Source organism: Mytilus trossulus, chromosome 8 (assembly GCF_036588685.1).
Source record: "Mytilus trossulus isolate FHL-02 chromosome 8, PNRI_Mtr1.1.1.hap1, whole genome shotgun sequence".
Taxonomy (NCBI): domain Eukaryota; kingdom Metazoa; phylum Mollusca; class Bivalvia; order Mytilida; family Mytilidae; genus Mytilus; species Mytilus trossulus.
The window spans coordinates 54008586-54030294 of NC_086380.1; the positions used below are offsets into that span (position 1 = coordinate 54008586).

General features: G+C 34.0%; 1 protein-coding gene across 1 annotated transcript; it reads right to left on the reverse strand.

Moving 5' to 3' along the window:
* Positions 1-385: 385 nt before the first annotated feature.
* On the reverse strand, positions 386-3926 carry LOC134681151 (destrin-like). Its single transcript, XM_063540608.1, has 2 exons — positions 3642-3926; positions 386-2100 (listed from the first exon to the last, which is right to left on the reverse strand). Exons 1-2 carry the CDS (start codon positions 3911-3913, stop codon positions 1944-1946), a joined length of 429 nt encoding a protein of 142 aa, XP_063396678.1. The 5' UTR covers positions 3914-3926; the 3' UTR covers positions 386-1943.
* Between the last annotated feature and the right edge of the window lie 17783 nt (positions 3927-21709).

Below are 21709 nucleotides of genomic sequence, written 5' to 3' on the forward strand. Positions count from 1 at the left end.
CTTGTGTACAATTTGGAAATTAGTATGACGTTCATTATCACTGAACTAGTATTTGTTTAGGGACCAGCTGAAGGACGCCTCCAGGTGCAGGAATTTTTCGCTACATTGAAGACCTGTTGGTGACCATCTGTTGTTTTTTCTATGGTCAGGTTGTTGTCTCTTTGACACATTCCCCATTTCCATTCTCAAATTTATTATGACAGTTTATGAGGTTAATCTTAAAAGTTCTCTTGCACATAGAATTCCCATGGAGATATTGAAAATTGGCAGGTACATTTGTACATCAATACTATAATACAACATTTAAACAACAACGATGTAAAGTACAATCTATATTATCCTGGATTAAGTTGTTTTACGAAGGCAGGATAAACATACTACATAAGAAGTATCAAAAATTTTATTGATTATTAATTGTCCCATTATTTGTTAAACAGATTATAGCATCCTGCTTCCTTCCGTTCTATCAAAAATAAATTACAAACAAGAGGCTCCATAATCACAGGGTTGTGTCATTTCTAGAGATATTTCTATACTACCTTTGGCTTTGTGGGGGGTCCTTACAAACACATATATTTTGATTGTACACATACAGATAATGACTAGCTTTATATTTATTGTTGTTTGGTTTTTATACATAAAACACGTTTATAGTTTATTTTAAATAAAGATTTGTTTTAGAAAAACTTTACGTTTCAATTTTGCATGGTCTTTTTACAAAAGTAAAAATTTAATTATAAAGTTTTATCAAATATTCTTGTGCTGATTTGTACAAGCAAACCCTCTGAAAAACAGATTGATTGATGTTTACTTAATGTCCAGTGGCAAATGTTTCATGTTAAAAACATGAAAACTAACAAAATTTGATCCCTCTTTTCTTAGATAACGGCTATTGAGATGATACAACCCTGCTTATAAAAGTCTTTCCACTTATGTACCAAACATTATTATGATATGATAATTAAGCACTATAATTCTGTGAAAATACAGTAATTCTCATTAGGCCATACAAATATCCATCGCTGGACAGTGTTAAAAGTTCAAAGATTAATGAGGTGGGAGGCCCTATCGTTTCTACTTTATATAATTCACAATACTGGAACTTTGGTCTTCAGTTAAAAAGACCTGTTCAACAATTTATTTCTGACAGAAACAGAATCTGACTGTTGCCAAGTACAAACAAATCTCAATAATTATAACCAAAACATTGTTATTGTGGTTATTTAAAATTATTCATTTGTGCAAAATAAAAAAAACCAAAAACATATAAATTCGTTAAATGCACCAGCAAAGATTAGCATGTATTAAAAAAACATGTTACAGAAATAAGAGAGGGAAAAATAAATTCTTTGTTCTGCATTTTATAATACTTTTGACATTTATACAAAATTTGTAGAAAAAATCTAGTCTATTTCCTTAATTGTTTATATTTACTATTGTTCATGGCTATCTGATCATACCACACATTTCCCGTGGGAGGATGTATTACTGTTCACATCAGATTATCTTAAACTGACAATCTCAACACACATATAAAAATCATTGTACAGGAAATACAATATTTAAATAACAAACATTAAATAATTCAATGTTTAAATAAAGTCTTAATTCTTCTGGTAACACAAATCCATGAACAATCTAAACAAAGCAAAATTTTTATTCATCACTATTTAAAGTTCTCTGGGAAAAAAGTTTGAAATCCATGGCAACAAACGGACACAAATGTTTAACCACACAAACTCAGCTATCAGAAGCAGGATAAACGATAAGCTGATAGTTCTTGATGTACTTTAAAGAGTGGCATTTCCATGGCAACAGTCAATGAGTGCACCAATTTGAATAACTGCACTGCCACTTGTTAGTGACACAAAGTTTAAGCAGTAAAGTTATGATTCATAGAGCTATGTTTGAAAGTTTTATACACAATGCTGTCAATATAAGTCCTAAATTTTTTTCAATTTAGCTTCAATATCTGCCTCATCTAAATCACCTAGGTCATTTGCTTGCACTTCTATTTTAATAGCTTGTAATTTCTTTTTTACAGCATCTTTACTGGATGCATATATCATCTTTTCTTTCATTGGAGCTTCATCTGGACTCCTGAAAACAAAGAAATCGGTTTATTAAAAACATCATTAGAGTTAATACATGTACATGTATAAAATAATAATAATTTAAGGGGTAGACCTTGGTTCAGGGAGACAACTCTTTAAATCGGTGATGTGTATGTTAAAGTCAAGTTTTCTTAAAAGATACAGTTTAGAATCCTAGAATTAATTTATGATAATTGTGGACACAAACGTTCTGGTGAAAGTCATACTGATGATTTTAAAGAAGTATTTGCCTAAACCTAGGTCTACAGCTCCTTAACACGAGAACTTAGGATATTCAAAGATAAGTCTAGTAAGACTTATGATACATATAATTTCTTCTGTTTTTCGTCTTTTTTGTACGCATTTGTTTTTTTAAATTTTTTATTGAAGCGTTGGATTTTTCATACTACATTTGTACTCAAAACTATATTTTTAAGATTATGAGGGCCGTCATAAATTCACATCCAAATTCTTACATCTTGACTGACTGATTCGTATAAACATAAAACATTAAACACAAACATCGGATTATTTACATGAACAGTGGTAATTTTCATACAATTATTACTCAAATAATCACCTGGTTCCCTTTTAAATTGTCTATTTTACATCGGTTGAGGTACACAGCTATGTTTTCCCTTTTAGATTCAATCCTGAATTGTTTTTGAACTACATGTACGACGCTTCAAAACTGTTCAAAATAATTACTTAATTCAATAAAAAGGAAGGCCATTAAAATTTTGATCTAAGGAAAACACTTGAAATGGTCTTGCTAAAATATGACTTGCCAAACAGATATTCAAATTAAGGCAGGCATTCTAAAATTCTAAAAAAGATCACAAAAGGACAGGGCGTGAAGAAAACATGGAATTGCATGCAAAAACAAGCTGCATGTATTCTACCCCACCCAGCCTTTCAATTAATTCATGATCATGTGTATGCATGTACATACTATAATCTCTTTTTAGGTTTTGCTGGATAATGACCGGTATCAAACTAATAACTGCTGCTTTAGTGTATCCTATTAATCGATAACATATATTGGATTGCATTTTAAAGTTTGTCATTTACATAGTCATGATGGTTGGAAATTTTTTTATTATGTGCCCACCATTTGACAAAAAAAAAAATAAATTTTTTTACTATTTGATGCAGTTTTTTTTTTTTTTTTTTATATCAGTAAATTGGCGTTTCTTTTCAATTTGAAGGACATATATAGGGGGCATGAATTTCATAACAAAATTGCTTGTCTCAGCTGGAAATAGACAATAAGACATATTCGCTAGCCAAGGGTTATCTAAGAATGGCAAGATGAACATCTTATCTACGTTTTCAGGTTGTTAATATCACTAGTCTTAATGAGACAATGTTTATTCTGTTTTAAAATCTTGCTTTCTACATAATTTCTATCGTCTCATACTTCACGACACACGCTTTTTGGACTTCAAACCTGCAAACCGGAAGTGAATGCCGGTTTTTCATAAAAATGCGAGCTTTGTATTTGAATAGGAACTAGTTTTGTAGATAAGGGTAGCCCGCTTTACTCACCACGAAATAAGAATGATTTTACTATGTTTTTGTCCATTTTCTGTGGTGTAGTTGTAATCATATAAAACGTATCTTGGTTCTTTCGCAGGCAGAATTTTCTTTAGTTCTTCAAAGGGTAAGGTTCCGACTTCAAATTCATGTTCGGCCACTATTTGCCTCTTCTCTTCTTTATTTATTAACAGTACTAGAGCGTCTAATAAATGCTTTGTTTTCAGTTTGGTGTCGTATATTTTTACAACTTTATCACACAGACCAACTCCTGACATAGCCATCTTAAAGGAAAAAGAATAATAACTAATTTGATATGGGCAGTGAACTTTTAGCAAAATCTTACTTTGAAGAGGAAGTAGACTAATAGCTAATCCCTTCTACTATACTGTAAATAAATGTAGGACAGCTAGAAAGAGTGTGTAGACAGCTTATTAATAATCTGCATATGAAGCGATATGATCTGCTAAAAAAAAAAAAAATATATAAAAAGAAAAACAATCTTTCATGAGGAGTGAATGTTAAGTAACATATGACATTATGCTGATGATCAGGGTTGGAATCTCCACAGGTATCAATCAAATAGACATTCTAATATGACGTTCTTCTTTAGCTTTAGATACAAAGCCATGTTCTAATTCTAATAGAACATAGGCTGCACGTGATTGACGTCACAATTGAAATTGCAACGTCAGATGAATTTTGAACATCGCCAGATATCAAAATGGCCATTTTTGTTGGTGTTGCTCGCTAGGAAATTAAATAAAAACATTATAAAAGTAAGTTTAAATGTTTCTGTTCTTTTTATTATTGATAAACTGTTGATTTTTCTATAACGCTTTTGTTCATCAAATCAAAATGGCGACATATCGAGTGTCTACTATAGGTCCGCTTCGAAGTACAAAAGTTCAAAATATTCCTATTAGAATCGAAATAATTCTATCATGCCATGCTCTATGCTCACTTTAACATGGGTAGGCATTATATTTGTAAACATTTAATACCTCGCTAACGCTCGGTATTAAGATATTAACAAATATAATGCCTACCCATGTTAAAATGAGCATAGAGCATGGCATGATAGAATTATTTCTTAAGTTAAATCAACCTTCATAAATTATATTTATTTAAGTAAACCGTTGAAGTCTAGACAGACAACATTTCTTGAATCTAAGAATAAGACATTTTTTTTTCATTTTTTCTTTTGGGTGGGGGATATGAATTATAAGTTTGAAACGGCCGCAAGGACAAAAAAAACCAATAGATTGTACAATTTTTTTTAAAGAGTCTTCTTTGAAGTCTTTCTGTCTCAATATTGATTTAAACTGCTGTGAAATGATCCAAAACCGGAGTTACTAATAAGCTACCACAGTTTGAGTCTTTGTTACCAATCCAAATTTAAAGATGGCCAACATCCGAATTAAAAAGGTTTCACATAAGACTGACTAAATGTTTAATCAATACTAACATTCACTATGAAACAGTTGCGGATCCAGGGAGAAAGGGTGTGTGCAGGGGCTGGAACCCACTTTTTTGAAAGATCAATGCATTTGAATGAGAACAAATGGTTAGAACACCTTCCCCTTTATAGATACTTCTTAAAAGATCATCTCTTGCATTTAATACAAAATATTGCACTTAAATATGAAACTGTGAAGATCTGCGGCGTTATACTGGAGAGTGTACGTGCTGCCAAACAGAGAAAAATGATATTGCATGGGACCAACCAATTTACTTCACCTGAGGGGGAGGAGGAGGGGTGTGTTTTTGTCGGAGTTGTCTTGAATTTTTCGCGTAAAACGGAAACTTTTCTTTTTCTAGTTTTTCAACGCTTCCAATCAAATTTTTTTTCAGTATTTAACACTATAAGGTATGGGTCGGAAATCTGGATTATCCGTCAAATTGGGCATCGGGATATTGTTTCTCTCTTGTATTTAAATGGTTGTTCTCTAAGAAAAAAATTATTCATGCCATATATTTGTTTGAAATTCTTATATGCCACATGGGCCTTTAAATCTTCTCTTTAAAACAGAACTATATAAAAATGACATAAAAAAGACTTTCGTCAGTCGAACAATTCAGGTGGGGGCACCACCATTCATAAACTTGCTGAAGGAAACACTTCATACTAACAATATAAAAAAGAATTACTGGGCCCCGGATACTAATCATTTCACATTGAACTGCAGGGACGGATCCAGACATTTTAAAAAGAGGGTTCCCAACCCGGGACAAACTATATGTCACCATTCAAATGCATTGATCGTCCCAAAAAAGGGGTGTTCCAACCCCCGGAACGCTCGCCACTGACTTCTGTGTCCACACTTGTTTGTGAGACATGTACATTTCAATTTGATTTAAGATGGAGCTAAAAAAATAATAGTACTTAAATAATATCAAATGTTTTACCTTAATTAATATTGAGTTACACGAAAGCTTTGATTCTCCTTTAATATGTCAGTCTACTTGATTTTTATCCAATTTATAGCAAACATTTTGCTTTCTATTATTTTTGGTCACGGTTTTACTTTTTCCATATATGGGTAAATGGGTCTATTTGTTGGTCATTTACTATGTTTTACCTATTTTAGGCAATACCTTTTTTTAAACACATGTTTAAAGTAAGAATTTCTCCTTACCTGTATTCTATTTTAATACTACTGACATCATTGTATATATATATCATTGAATGTAAACAAAGATGTATCATATAATTGTTTTATCTTCGTCGTTTGAACTCATGTCTCATTGATTTCCTTAATTTTATAATGTTAGTCAGTAAAATCATTTTAATAAATTTATGATTCCCGAAATCTCTACCCCATATTTGGAAAAGTTCCTTCATATTCTATAGTCAGTGTGAAGATATAGAACATTAAGTAAAAGCTGTTTTAAAAAGCTTGCAGTCTCATTTCTGATGAAAGTGGAAAGTGTTTTCTCTTTGTTAAATCTGTTCGGAATAGCCTCCTATATATATTTATAACCAACATTGATCAAGGAATTATTCCAAAAGGATAATCTGAGGACGAAACTAAAGTCTTGTCTAAGGGTTTGAATTGTGTCCCTTCTCCCAGTAATATAGAAAATATGAAACTGGAAGATGACCTTGATAACTTTGCCAGAACCCCCGGAATCAAAGAATATTTTAGAAACAAGGATAAAGAGGCTGATAATGAAGAAGACTCAGACACGTCTGACTCAGAGGAAGAAATCAGAATTACGTATTTTAAAAAGAAGAGTTCATCCATTCCAAAACCTAGTAAATCTGCTACACTGGAAGATGTTATCGACAAAATCAAATCGGATGTTGTTCATATAGCTAGCAACAATTACTCGTCTTTTTTTAACACCTCTCCTGACGAGAAAAAAAGCCATACAATTGCTGAGAAACCGAGATGATATTGTGATAAAACCAGCAGACAAGGGTAGTGCCGTTGTGACAATGGACAAAGCTAACTACATCGCGGAAGCAGTGCGTCAGCTCTCTGGTGAGAGAGTTTATAAGAAGCTAGACTATGACCCTACTTTCGAGTATAGTTCCAAAATCAATACAGCGTTGCAAACCATGGACGATGACGATCACATAGATGAGGATACAATTGGTTATTTAAAAATCAGAGAATGCCAAGCCTGGTCGATTGTATCTTCTTCCCAAAATACACAACGTTAACAACCCTGGTAGACCAATTGTATCCGCAAAAGGCCATCCGACTGAGAAAATCTCGGAATTCATCGATTTTCATTTAAGATCTCATGTAGAAAATCTTTCTTCCCACATTCAAGACACTAGTGTACCAACATACCTCATGATGACGGCATACAATCTTGTAAGGAAATATGGGACTCTACTACTGAATGATTAGTCTAGCTGCTAACTCGGGTTCTGAAATGCAATAATTTCACCTTTAATGGTGATCATTACCTTCAAATAAACTGGAAAGCGATGGGGACGAAAACCCTCCTTATTACTTTAGATGTCACCTCATTGTATACCAACATACCTCATGATGACGGCATACAATCTTGTAGGGAAGTATGGGACTCGTGCAATATTTTAGAACTCTGGTTCTAAAACGAAACAATTTCACCTTTGATGGTGATCATTACCTTCAAATAAACGGAACACGATGGACACGAAAATGGCACCGTTTTATGTCAATATTTTCATGGGCAAATAAGAAAAACAAATTATTTCAGCCTATTTATCCAAACATGAAATGGATTGAATCCCAACAAAAACTGGATTATTTCATCACCCTTGCAAACAACGCCCATCAATCAATTAAACTTACGTATGAAATTTCCGACTTTAAAATATCTTTCTTAGATACATCCACATCTATAAAGGACTGTGTCATATCAACACACCTCTGATGTACAAAAATGTTTTACTGTGCTTATAAATGTTTACATTCCCTCGTTTATTATAATCCTGGTACTTTTGATAATTAATTACCCAATCGAAAAGAGGGAGCAAGGTATCTTAAAAAAATGCTAAACCCCAATACACATTAGTAAGTCTACTCGTCGTTGTTTACAATCACTGGTGGCGGAATCTTTTGAGGTGTCAACCCTGTAGGATCTTCTATTATCTCATTTTTGCTGTGTTATTTCCTCTTTGGTGAATATCTCACTCTTCTTTCTTTTCATTAAACATGTTAAATATGCACCGGTATTGTAAAGCGCAGCCTCTTTCAGGAACTGGGGCAATATGCGCAATTGTTTTTCCATAGACCGTAATGGTAACGTTTTCTTCTGTTGCTCAGCCCATATCGTAAACTTGTATATGCATGATGGCTTGTTTTGAAGCTGAGGCATTTTTACATATGTGGTTAAATTTTCGGGGTACGAAGTGTGATTAATTTTTCCGTAATTTAGCAAACCCCGAGTATCCTTTTGCGATCTCGCTCCTCATGGTAAAAAATCCCAATTTTAACACAATAAGTTCTTTGAAATTTTAATACTTTGAACACATTTCATAGCTCCATGGTTTTAACACATTTATGCTGTGTTCCCTTATTTTCTTAATTAACACTAATGGTTCAGCTCAGTCATTTGTTTATCATAGAAATGTGTCAAATATCACTACACAGAGATTTTTTGTTTACACGTGACTTTTGTGTTCCTCATTTCAAGGCGCATTAGGGGTATTGTCCCAACTATTCATAAAAATCACGATTAATCAATAGGAATGTTAAATTTTAGTACTCCAACACCTCGAGCCTACTCACATGTCTTTTTTGTGGTGTGCAATATACAGACCTTTTATTTTAGATTAACAAATTTCTATTTGTATAGCACAAGCACAAATACTCTTTGGTTTCTTATATTGCTAGTATATAATATTCATAAAAAAAAATCCAACTGTGACGTTATATCATAACTCTATTTATTAGGCATTTAAAACTAAAGAATACCTGTACATATATTGTATTTAACTGCATTGCAACAGCTAATGCAGATTTCCATCGGTTTTGAAAACTAGATACCCAAATGATGATTGTGGCCAAGTTTGGTTTAATTTGGCCCAGCAGTTTCAGAGGAGAAGATTTTTGTAAAAGTTAACGATGCCGGACGCCGGACGCCAAGTGATGAGAAAAGCTCACTTGGCCCTTGGATCAATGGATAATTATGTACAACGAATGTTTGCAGCACAGTGACACAGGAGGTTTACTCAACGAATGAGTGTAGCACAGGAACCCATTAATTACACTCAAATAACTGTGTGCAGCACAGTAGCTAACCAGAAATTACACTCAAATAACTGTGTGCAGCACAGTAACTAACCTAGGCAGTATACTCAAACGAATGTGTGTAGCACAGTAACCCAGAAATTACCCTCAAATAACTGTGTGTGTGAAGCACAGAAACCCAGGAAGTATACTCAAACGAATGTGTGAAGCACATTAACCCAGAAATTACTCAAATGACTGCATACAGCACAGTTACCCAGGAAGTATACTCAAACGAATGTGTGAAGCACAGTAATCCAGAAATTACACTCAAATAACTGTGTGCAGCAGAGAAACCTAGAAGGTAAACTCAAATAACTGCGTGTACCAAAGAAACAAAGGAAATACACTCAAATAACTATATGCAGCACAGTTACCAAGGAGGTACACTTGAATGAATGTGGCAGCACAGTAGAACAGGAAGTACCCAAAGGACTGCATGCAGCACAGTAACCATTGAAGTACATGTACACTCAAGCATTTTATAGACGACTATCCAGGGTTTTTTTTCACTTTAGAAGACCATATTACGGTCGACTATAATTGCAAACATCCACTTCATTTGAACTACTCTGGATAGTTGTGTCATTAGCAATCATACTACATTTCATATTTTTAACAACACTTGAAGAGTGCACACGCTGAAATATGTCACCTTCTTTACTAATCTTTGATATTATATTGATAGTCCTAAATGTAAAGCTTTATAAAAGAGGGACGAAAAATACCTAAGGGACAGTCAAACTCGTAAATCTAAAACAAACTGACAACGCCATGGCTAAAAATGAAAAAGACAAACAGAAAAACAATAGGACACATGACACAACATAGAAAACTAAAGAATAAACAACACGAACCCCACCAAAAACTAGGGGTGATCTCATGTGCTCCGGAAGGGTAAGCAGATCCTGCTCCACATGCGGCACCCGTCGTGTTGCTTATGTGATTACAAATCCGGTAAATAGTTTAATTCGGTAGGTCAAATTCATGAAAGGGAAGGGGATGTAGTTACGACGTAAGGAACATATCCGATATCATTTGTGAAACGGTTATTCCATAACGGTCAACCAACTCGTGATGGCGTCCGTAAAATTTACGAAGGGATGATTTCAACTTCACCATTTGGAACTCTTGGTTTAATAGCTTCCTTGTGAGCAGTAACCCTCTATCAAGAAAATCATGATAGGAAATGCAAGCACGGGAATATCGTATCAATTGGGAGATATATACCCCGTATGCAGGTGCTGCTGGAATGTTGCTACTTAGAAATTTCACAATTGGAAAGCTGAAATCATCTCTTTTGTCGTAAAGTTTTGTCTTCAACCGACCCTCATTGTCAATTTCTAGATGTAAGTCAAGATATGAAGCCGACTTAACTGTATCTGTAGTATCCTTTATCTCCAATTCGATGGGATAGATGCGATCCACATAGTCACAAAATTTTGAATTGTTTAGTGAAAGAACGTCATCTATATAGCGGAAAGTAGAGTTAAAGGATATTGCTAACTTCTTATCTTTCTTCCTAAGAAGTTCCTGCATGAAGTCAGCCTCATAATAATAAAGAAACAAGTCAGCAAGTAGAGGGGCACAGTTTGTTCCCATTGGGATGCCGACAGTCTGTTGAAAAACACGTCCTCCGAACGTAACAAATATGTTGTCAATCAAGAAATCAAGCATCTTGATAATATCGGTTTCAGAGAATTTTTTGTTTGAATCAGAATGATTCTTTACAAAGTATGATTTATCCCTCCCTAAGACAAGATACTTGTATCTACGTTGGCCATTCTTTTTTATGAAGCAAAGTAATAACAACTCTTTTAATTTGTCTTTTAGTTTGGAATGTGGAATACTTGTGTAAAGAGTAGAAAAGTCAAATGTTTTAATACTGTTACAAGATGAAAGAGAGTTAGATTGTATGTACTCTAAAAGATCTTTGGAATTTTTAAGTATCCACATCTGATTCACGCCACCTCTAGAATAGGCAGTTTCACAATAACTTTGAAGCCCGTCTTTGATTGCTGATAAAATGGATGTTAATAATATAGAAAGGGGTTTCGTGGAGCACTTGGAAGACCCAGCAATATACCGTTGTGTGTAAGGACACTTATGTAGTTTAGGTATCCAATACAGTGATGGAAGATCCAGTTCTTCATCTTTGGTTGAAATACCAAAGGAACAAAGAACAGACCTATGATTATCCAGGATTTCCTCTTTGGTAAGTGTCGTGAGGGTATATGTTGGGTTTCCAAGTGAATTGTCTATACCTAATTCGTTTATCAAACAATTAATGTAATGACTTTTACAGATAAAAACGATGTTATTTGGGGCTTTGTCTGCGGGGACAACAACATATTCATCATGGAGGTCAGATAGGTGTTTAGCAACATTTGGATCTTTGAAGATTGACGTAGCATGGGCATTGATGGACCCATTCAGTTTCTTAATTCTGATTTGTATTAACGACCTCACTGCCTTAATCCATTCGGATAGAGTGTCTACGTCTTCCTTCTCGCGCTTAGCCCATTGCCTGGCATAATCCTCGACTGAATCCATCAAAATTTTAAAGTTGTGTTTCCAATTGATGGATTTAGGCTCACGATATTTCGGACCTTTCGATAACACGTTTCGTAGAGAAGTGTTATTAACAATGTTAAGGTCACCGGTAATAACGTGGCCAGCAGGATTATATGTGAATTGGAAACTAGCACAAGTGCAATCAGGAGGTTTAGACTTGAAGTCGTCAATATCGAGATCCTGCAAAACGCGTTTGTAATTGAAAATTTTAGTTGCAATAGGTTTGGTATAGGTATAAGAAATTATTGGTACAGACTGGTCTTTGAAATAAGGAGGTATTTTCGATTGAACTAATTTATGATGAAGGATATTGCCTAGGTTGACGCCATCGAGACCTTTGTTGGCAAAGGAAAGATTTAGAAAAGATCTTTTCTCTTTTTCATCTTTTCCAATGCGAACTGGCTTGAAAAGTCTGTGACTGGCAATATCCGAAATTATAGCTTGTAGTTTGTATTGGTTTGAATGAGGGTTTGTAACAGTGGATTCCAAACATAAATTGAACAGAGAATGAAGTTTTGAAAGGGGTAATGAATAAAGTTTCGTGCGAATGTGATGAATACCTAACGGTTTTTGTATGCATGGCAGCAAGTCATTAATAGAGACATCATGCAGAGAAGGTGATGTATAATGACGATGGCCATGACTACGTCTACGTCGAGGAGTCGAGTTGAAAATATTCATCACATTCACCGAGTTACACGAAGGACTAGATAGAATACCTATACCACCAATTTTGTCATTGCAGCCATACGGTGTTGCAGTTCCCAATTGTCTAATCCAGTAGTCTTCTTTTTGTCTACGGAGAGTCGTTGAAAGATTAGGATTGTTCGAGCTATGGTATATTTTTTCAATAATTCGAACTGTCATAGAAACGATGGAATGATCGGGCTGATTAAAATGCTGGTATAGAATGTCATTAGCATTGAGGTTAATGTCTGATCTATGACCGCACATACGTTTGTTTAGCCTTCCTTTCGTTTCACCGACGTATACCAAGCCGCAAAGGTTGCACTCTAATCCGTAGACGACATTTATCGATTTACAATTCAGATCATCGTAACTTCTGGTAAAATATGACTTCTTGGTCAAATTGCTAGTGAATTCAGCATCTGTAATTAAAATAGCACAAGTTTTGCAGGCTTTGGTCTCACATTTTGAAATGCGACAGTGTTGTACTGTGTCATCAAAAACCAAAATGTCTTTAAGGAGAACTGAACAAGGCTGTATATGTGTAATATTGCTGTTGTCACTAGGACGATGATCTGAATGAGTCGTGTTTGGGTTATTTGTCATGTCTGGTGATGAGGGGACACCTGCCGTATCAGACGACACCGTGTCCATGGTGAGGTCTGTTTCGGACCTTTTTATACTGGGCGACGTCCGAGCCAGTTTCCTGTTAGTTCTTCGTAAGTTCATGCAATTGTAGTTTTGCTACTGGGCGGATGATGTCCTCGGGGACAAAATGTCCACCAGCAGAGACATCGACCCAGTGGTAATAAAAGAGGGACGAAAGATACCTAAGGGACAGTCAAACTCGTAAATCTAAAACAAACTGACAACGCCATGGCTAAAAATGAAAAAGACAAACAGAAAAACAATAGGAGACATGACACAACATAGAAAACTAAAGAATAAACAACACGAACCCCACCAAAAACTAGGGGTGATCTCAGGTGCTCCGGAAGGGTAAGCAGATCCTGCTCCACATGCGGCACCCGTCGTGTTGCTTATGTGATTACAAATCCGGTAAATAGTCTAATTCTGTAGGTCAAATTCATGAAAGGGAAGGGGATTGTAGTTACGACGTAAGGAACATATCCGATATCATTTGTGAAACGGTTATTCCATAACGGTCAACCAACTCGTGATGGCGTCCGTAAAATTTACGAAGGGATGATTTCAACTTCACCATTTGGAACTCTTGGTTTAATAGCTTCCTTGTGAGCAGTAACCCTCTATCAAGAAAATCATGATAGGAAATGCAAGCACGGGAATATCGTATCAATTGGGAGATATATACCCCGTATGCAGGTGCTGCTGGAATGTTGCTACTTAGAAATGGAAAGTTCACAATTGGAAAGCTGAAATCATCTCTTTTGTCGTAAAGTTTTGTCTTCAACCGACCCTCATTGTCAATTTCTAGATGTAAGTCAAGATATGAAGCCGACTTAACTGTATCTGTAGTATCCTTTATCTCCAATTCGATGGGATAGATGCGATCCACATAGTCACCAAATTTTGAATTGTTTAGTGAAAGAACGTCATCTATAGCGGAAAGTAGAGTTAAAGGATATTGCTAACTTCTTATCTTTCTTCCTAAGAAGTTCCTGCATGAAGTCAGCCTCATAATAATAAAGAAACAAGTCAGCAAGTAGAGGGGCACAGTTTGTTCCCATTGGGATGGGATGTGTCACATAAACTTAACATTAACCAAGAAAACTAAACATTGACCATTAAACCATAAAAATGAGGTCAATGTCAGATTAACCATGCCAGACAGGCATGTAGTTTTCTCGTTTGAATTGTTTAAAATATCTGGGCCTTTTATAGCTGTTTATGGTCTCTTGTTCACAGTGGTCTCATTGACAAACATACCACATCTTCTTTTTTATATGTACAGCTAAGAATTCTTCCATATAACAAATTTAGTTGACATATTGCTTATATTTAAAGGAAAACAGACCAAAACACAAAAAACTTAACACTGAGCAATGAACCGTGAAAATGAGGTCAAGGTCAAATAAAACCTAAGCAACTGACATATAGATCATTAATATTTCAATACAACATGCAAATATAGTTGACCTATTGCATATAGTATAAGAAAAAGAGACCAAAACTCAAAAACTTATCTTTTGACCACTTAACCATGAAAATGAAGTCAAGGTCAGATGACACCTACCAATTTTACATGTACACCTTACATACTAGACCTATTGCTTATAGTATCTGAGATATGGACTTGACCACCAAAACTTAACTTTGTTCACTGATACATGAAAGGAGGTCAATTGAATACTGTCTGACAGACATGAGGACCTTGCAAGAAATGCACATACCAAATGTAGTTAACCTATTACCTATAATAAAAGAGAATTTGACATCACAAAAAATCTTAACTTTTTTTTCAAGTAGTCACTGAACCATGAAAATGAGGTCAAGAACATTGGACATGTATGCGACTGAAACTTTGTTTTATGAATTTGGCAATTCATATATGTAGATGTTGTCTTACTCATCATTTCTTCTGTTTAAAGTTTCTATCTAACAAACATTTTTGAAAGATATTACGGCAAAATGTAAAACAAGAGTGCACATACTGAAATGTCTCATTTTCTTACTAACCATTGACTTTATGTTGATAGTCCCAAATATCATATAAAATGTAAAATGATCCAAGAAAATGAGGTCAAGGTCAAAACCAGATGCTCCGCAGGGCGTAGCTTTATACGACCGCAGAGGTTGAACCCTAAACGGTTGGGGCAAGTATGGACACAACATTCAAGCTAGATTAAGCTCTAAATTTGGATTGTGATTAAATAGTTGACACAGCATAGGTTTCTGACACAGAATGAATGCGTTCTAATGAACTTAAAATTTTTGTTTTCTCTCACAGCAATTCACTATGCTGTTGAATATTAATCCTCTCAAAAAAAATGTTTGAAGAAATTTTCTTTTTATTTATGAAATTTCAAATGAGAAAATTGAACCCAATTTTTTTAATCACATCCCCCTTTCCCTAATTCCAAAACTAATCTCAATTAAACTTTATAATGGAGTTTGCAACAATAACTACTCATTTAAATACATCATGAAATATTAAGATGTTAAAAAACTGCTTATTATCACTGAATGGTAAAGATTATTTTAATTTATCAGTTGGTAGTAAAAAGTGAATATACATTGTATATTGTAAATAACAAAGATTTAAGTTGATTCTGGACAAAGAAAGATAACTCCAATTAAAAAAAATTCTTGCAATTGCACAATATTGTGCAATTAGATATTTCTTGCTTACTATTCTGGACAAAGAAAGATAACTCTAATGAAAAAAAAAAGCTATTTCACAATATTTGTGTAATTAGATATTTCTTGCCATTGCGCAATACTGTGCAATTGAAAAGACTTGCTATTGCACAATACTAAATATAATAATTTTAGATCCTGATTTGGACCAACTTGAAAACTGGGCCTATAATCAAAAATCTAAGTACATGTTTGCATTCAGCATATCAAAGAACACAAAGATTTCAATTTTGGTTAAAATCAAACTAAGTTTAATTTTGGACCCTTTGGACTTTAATGTAAACCAATTTGAAAACAAGACCAAAAATGAAGAATCTACATACACAGTTAGATTTGGCATATCAAAGAACCCCATTTATTCAATTTTTGGTGAAATCAAACAAAGTTTAATTTTGGACCCCGATTTGGACCAACTTGAAAACTGGGCCAATAATCAAGAATCTAAGTACATTTTTAGATTCAGCATATCAAAGAACCCAACCGATTCATTTTTTGTCAAAATCAAACTAAGTTTAATTTTGGACCCTTTAGACCTTAATGTAGACCAATTTGAAAACGGGACCAAAAGTTAAGAATCTACATACACAGTTAGATTCGGCATATCAAAGAACCCCAATTATTCAATTTTGATGAAATCAAACAAAGTTTAATTTTGGACCCTTTGGGCCCCTTATTCCTATACCAAAACTCCCAAAATCAATACCAACCTTCCTTTTATGGTCATAAACCTTGTGTTTAAATTTCATAGATTTCTTTTTACTTAAACTAAAGTTATTGTGCGAAAACCAAGAATAATGCTTATTTGGGCCCTTTTTTGGCCCCTAATTCCTAAAATGTTGAAACCAAAACTCCCAAAATTAATCCCAACCTTTCTTTTGTCGTCATAAACCTTGTGTCAAAATTTCATAGATTTCTATTAACTTAAACTACAGTTAAAGTGCGAAAACCAAGAAAATGCTTATTTGGGCCAAAACTCCCAAAATCAATACCAACCTTTCTTTTGTGGTCATAAACCTTGTGTTAAAATTTCATAGATTTCTATTCACTTTTACTAAAGTTAGAGTGCGAAAACTAAAAGTATTCGGACGCCGACGACGACGACGCCACCGTGATAGCAATATACGACGATTTTTTTTTCAAATTTTGAGGTCGTATAAAAAACAAACCGGAATTACATGTACATGTTCACCTTACAATCATTCCATACACCAAATATAGTTGATCTATTGCTTGAAGTTTCTTAACAGTATTAAACAGGAAAACAAAACATTGACCAATGAATCATGATAGAAGAGGTGTACACCTTACTATCACTCTAGTTGATATTTTTTATTTATAGTATTCAAGAAAAAAACTAAACCATGAAAACTTAACATCGACATATGAATCATAAAAATGAGGTCAAAGTAATTAGATGATACCTGTCAGACAGACATATACACCTTACAAACATCCCATATACAACAAATATATCGACCTGATTGTAAAAGTTAAGAAAAACAGATCAAGACATAACCAAAACATTTTCAATTTTTGCAATCGTTAAAAAACACTCACCAATGGAACTGTGAAAGTTAAGTCAAGGACAAACAAGAGTGCACAAGCTGAAATGTCTCGCCTTCTCTACTAATCATTGATATTTTGTAGATAGTCCTAAATATGAAGCTTTATTACAACTGTCACATAAACTTAACATTATCCAAGAAAACTAAACATCGACCAATGAACCATATAAAAACAAGAGGCTCTCAAGAGCCTGAATCGCTCACCTGAATTTTTTTGGTTTAATCTCTCATCAATGATTATTTTGGCTTTTCAATTTATTTAAATGTTCTTTGAATCGTCCTATTTTCTTCAAAAGCAAAAAAAAAAAATTTTCTCCTATGTTCTATTTTAGCCATAGGAGCTATGTTTCTTGACATACAAGGAAATGAAATATAAAATTTATACTAGATACTCTGAAACTCTGAAACTCATTTAGCCTAAGTTTGGCTGAAATTGATACAGCAGTTTCATCACTGAAGAGACATGTATTGTCGAAATGCGCATCTGGTGCAACAAAATTGGTACCGTTGATTTTATTCAAAGGAGAAGATTTTTTAAAGTTGGCAAATATGATGAACAAATTGTGAAAAATTGTCATTAAAGGACAATAACCCCTTAAGAGGTCAGTTGACAATTTTGGACATAATAACTTATTTGTAGATCTTACTTTGCTGATAATTTTTGCTGTTACAGTTTATCTTTATCTATAATAATATTCAAGATAATGATCAAAAACTTCAAAATTTCCTTAAAATTACCAATTTAGTGACAGCAACCCAACAATGGGTTGTTTGATTCATCTGAAAATTTAAGGGCTGATAGATATTGACCCAATAAACATTTTAACCCCCATGTCAGATTTGCTCTAAATGCTTTGGTTTTTGAGATATAAGCCAAAAACTGCATTTGACCCCTATGTTCTATTTTAAGTAACGGCGGCCATGGTTTTTGACGGATCAAAAATCAAAGCACACACTTTGTGCAGGATAATCTAAGGAACAATCATGCCAAGTTTCATCCAAATCTATTTAGTAGTTTCAGGAGAAGATTTTTTAAAGTTAGCAAATATGATGAACAAATTGTAAAAAATTGTCATTAAAGGACAATAACCCCTTAAGGGGTCAATTGACAATTTTGGTCATATTAACTTATTTGTAGATCTTACTTTGCTGATCATTTTTGCTGTTTACAGTTTATCTTTATCTATAATAATATTCAAGATAATGACCAAAAACTGCAAAATTTCCTTAAAATTACCAATTAAGTGGCAGCAACCAAACAATGGTTTGTTTGATTCATCTGAAAATTACAGGGCTGATAGATCTTGACCTAATGGACATCTTAACCCCATGTCAGATTTGCTCTAAATGCTTTCGTTTTTGAGATATAAGCCAAAAACTACATTTGACTCCTATGTTCTATTTTAAGTAAAAGGGGCCATGTTTTTTGACGGATCAAAAATCGAAGCACACACTTTGTGCAGGATACTCTAAGGAACAATCATGCTAAGTTTCATTCAAATCCATTCAGTAGTTTCAGAGGAGAAGATGTTTGGAAAATTGTTAACGACGACAGACAACGACGACGGACGCCAAGTGATAAGAAAAGTTCAAATGGCCTTTTAGGCCAGGTGAGCTAATAAGGTCAAGGTCAGATGGACAATGCCAGGCAGACATGTACAGCTAACAATTCTTCCATACAACAAATATAGTTGACCTTTTGCTTATAGATTAAGAAAAACAGACCAAAACACAAAATCTTAACACTGAGCAACATGAGCAGTGAACCGTGAAAAGGAGGTCAAGGTAAAAAAAAATGTGTGCAACCGACAATAAGATCATGAAATATTTCCATACATCAAATATAGTTGACCTATTGCATATAGAATTAGAAAAAGAGACCAAAACTCAAAAACTTAATTTGACTATTGAACCATGAAAATAAGGTCAAGGTCAGATGACAACTGCCAGCTAGACATGTACACCTTACAATCATTCCATACACCAAATATAGTAGACCTATTATAGCCATTGCATTAAGTATGAGAAAAACAGACCAAAACACAACCAGATGGGACAATATCCCTAATGCGCCTTGAAATGAGGAACACAAAAGTCACGTGTAAACAAAAAATCTCTGTGTAGTGATATTTGACACATTTCTATGATAAACAAATGACTGAGCTGAACCATTAGTGTTAATTTAGAAAATAAGGGAACACAGAATAAATGTGTAAAAACCATGGAGCTATGAAATGTGTTCAAAGTATTAAAATTTCAAAGAACTTATTGTGTTAAAATTGGGATTTTTTACCATGAGGAGCGACATCGCAAAAGGATACTCGGGGTTTGCTAAATTACGGAAAAATGAATCACACTTCGTACCCCGAAAATTTAACCACATATGTAAAAATGTCTCAGCTTCGAAACAAGCCATCATACATATACAAGTTTACGATATGGGCTGAGCAACAGAAGAAAACGTTACCATTACGGCCTATGGAATAACAATTGCGCATATTGCCCCAGATGCTCCGCAGGGCGTAGCTTTATACGATCGCAGAGGTTGAACCCTGAACGGTTGGGGCAAGTATGGACACAACATTCAAGCTGGATTCCGCTCTAAATTTGGATTGTGATTAAATAGATGACACAGCATAGGTTTCTGACACAGAATGAATGTATTCAAATGAACTTAAAATTTTTGTTTTCTCTTAAGAGCAATTCACTATGCTGTTGAATATTAACCCTCTCAAAAAAATGTTTGAAGAAATTTTCTTTTTATTTATGAAATTTCAAATGAGAAAAATTTAACCCAATTTTTTATTCACATCCCCCTTTCCCTTATTCCAAAACTAATTTCAATTAAAATATTCTAATGGAGTTTGCAACAATTACTACTCATTTAAATACATGATGTAAAAAAACTGCTTGTTATCACTGAATGGTAAAGATTATTTAAATTTATCAGTTGGTAGTAAAAAGTGATTGTATATAACAAAGATTCAAGTTGATTCTGGGCAAAGAAAGATAACTCCAATTAAAAAAAATTCTTGCAGATATTTCTTGCTTACTATACTGGACAAAGAAAGATAACTCTTAATTAAAAAAAAATTTGCTATTTCACAATATTGTGAAATTAGATATTTCTTGCCATTGCACAATACTGTGCAATTGAAAAGACTTGCTATTGCACAATACTTAATATAATAATTTTAGATCCTGATTTGGACCAACTTGAAAACTGGGCCCATAATCAAAAATCTAAGTACATGTTTAGATTCAGCATATCAAAGAGGCCCAAGAATTTAATTTTTGTTAAAATCAAACTTAAGTTTAATTTTGGACACTTTGCACTTTAATTTAGACCAATTTTAAAACTGGACCAAAAATTAAGAATCTACATACACAGTTAGATTTGGCATATCAAAGAACCCCAATTATTCAATTTTTGATGAAATCAAACAATGTTTAATTTTGGACCCCGATTTGGGCCAACTTGAAAACTGGGCCAATAATCAAAAATCTAAGTACATTTTTAGATTCAGCATATCAAAGAACCCCAAGGTTTCAATTTTTGTTAAAATCAAACTAAGTTTAATTTTGGACCCTTTGGACCTTAATGTAGACCAATTTGAAAACGGGACCAAAAATTAAGAATCTACATACACAGTTAGATTCCGCATATTAAAGAACCCCAATTATTCAATTTTGATGAAATCAAACAAAGTTTAATTTTGGACCCTTTTTGGCCCCTAATTCCTAAACTGTTGGGACCGAAACTCCCAAAATCAATACCAACCTTCCTTTTGTGGTCATTAACATTGTGATTAAATTTCATTGATTTCTATTTACTTTAACTAAAGTTATTGTGCGAAAACCAAGAATAATGCTAATTTGGGCCCTTTTTTGGCCCCTAATTCCTAAACTGTTGATAATAAAACTACCAAAATCAATCCCAACCTTTATTTTGTGGTAATAAACCTTGTGTCAAAATTTCATAGATTTCTATTAACTTAAACTAAAGTTATAGTGCGAAAACCAAGAAAATGCTTATTAGGGCCCTTTTTGGCCCCTAATTCCTAAAATGTTGGGACCAAAACTCCCAAAATCAATACCAGCCTTCCTTTTATGGTCATAAACCTTGTGTTAAAATTTCATAGATTTCTATTCACTTTTACTAAAGTTAGAGTGCGAAAACTAA

Excerpts from the sequence above, each read along its gene's own strand:
- LOC134681151 (XM_063540608.1), bottom strand. The coding sequence starts at position 3,913 with ATGGCTATGTCAGGAGTTGGTCTGTGTGATAAAGTTGTAAAAATATAC. Across the intron at positions 2,101-3,641 it reads AAAATCATTCTTATTTCGTG|GAGTCCAGATGAAGCTCCAA; the intron begins GTGAGTAAAGCG and ends CTTTGTTTTCAG.